General features: G+C 45.7%; 1 protein-coding gene across 8 annotated transcripts in view; it reads left to right on the forward strand.

The window, feature by feature from the left end:
* alkbh3 (alkB homolog 3, alpha-ketoglutarate dependent dioxygenase) overlaps nucleotides 1-900 on the forward strand; it is a 23,841-nt gene extending 22,941 nt beyond the window's left edge. For 7 of the 8 annotated variants that reach the window (XM_042109566.1, XM_042109567.1, XM_042109568.1 and 4 more), the window contains one exon: nucleotides 234-900. In XM_042109566.1, the coding sequence (XP_041965500.1) occupies nucleotides 234-311 (78 nt within the window). In that variant the 3' untranslated portion in view covers nucleotides 312-900. The remainder of the gene's footprint in view (nucleotides 1-233) is intronic. The other variant, XM_042109564.1, reaches the window with a different exon arrangement.

A 900-nucleotide genomic window follows, 5' to 3' on the forward strand; every position in this document is an offset into this window, starting at 1 on the left:
GGCTGTTGTCATGTTGTTTGATTCCCTGATGACATCCTGTGGATAAATCCGAAGAAATATGCCCTTTGGTTGTTGTAAGTAAATCTTCCACGTTGGGCCGGCATGCTTGGGTCTGCTAGTGCAGACAGTGCAGCAGACATGCACCTTTGCTCCAGTAGACTAGCAGGAGAGCAGAACACATGGCCTGTTTGCCCTAAATGTTTGTGTTTGCATTTGTGTTATCCTGTACACAGCATCAAGTGGCCAAAGAATATCACGATCGAGGGCCCCGCATCAACCTCACCTTCCGCACCATCTACCCTGAGCCTTAACCATGCCACGCAGACAGAGAGAGGTAGTCTGTGACATCACTACATTTTGAGGGAGACTGGATGGGGAGAGAAATGAGAACTGACACGTTCACTTCATCCGTGCAGGAGCTACCGGCTACAGTCTCATGAGTGCTACAGCCATGCGTCACTAGCTGGCAGAAGGGCCGTGACCGTGGACGAGAGCGCTCGTGAACCAGCAGGGACACAGGCCTCTTACCGGCATGTGCGACAAACTCTTACATCTGGAGAGCGGCTTATCAATAGTGAGTCACTGTTGCAGTGACTAACCCCTTACAAGAGATGTTTTGTTTAACTCTGTTTATGTGTGTGTGTTTTTTGGGAGATTTGACTAAAAGTGTTTTATTTATTTTCTGAGTTTTCGAGTCTCGGTTTACAAGTTCTTATGTGGATTCAGTCATTGAAATGAGGAGTCTTTAAAATGACTGAAATGTTGTGGATGTTTGGAGAGCATCGTGGTTGTAAAATGGCAAGGCACAGCTAAGTGCTCCATTACCTGAGTTCTATTATCCCAAAGGGATATTTTGTGATGCTAAAATTCTGCTGTAAAAAATAAAGAGCAATTTGTTCA

Source organism: Alosa sapidissima, chromosome 11 (genome assembly GCF_018492685.1).
Source record: "Alosa sapidissima isolate fAloSap1 chromosome 11, fAloSap1.pri, whole genome shotgun sequence".
Taxonomy (NCBI): Eukaryota; Metazoa; Chordata; class Actinopteri; order Clupeiformes; family Clupeidae; genus Alosa; species Alosa sapidissima.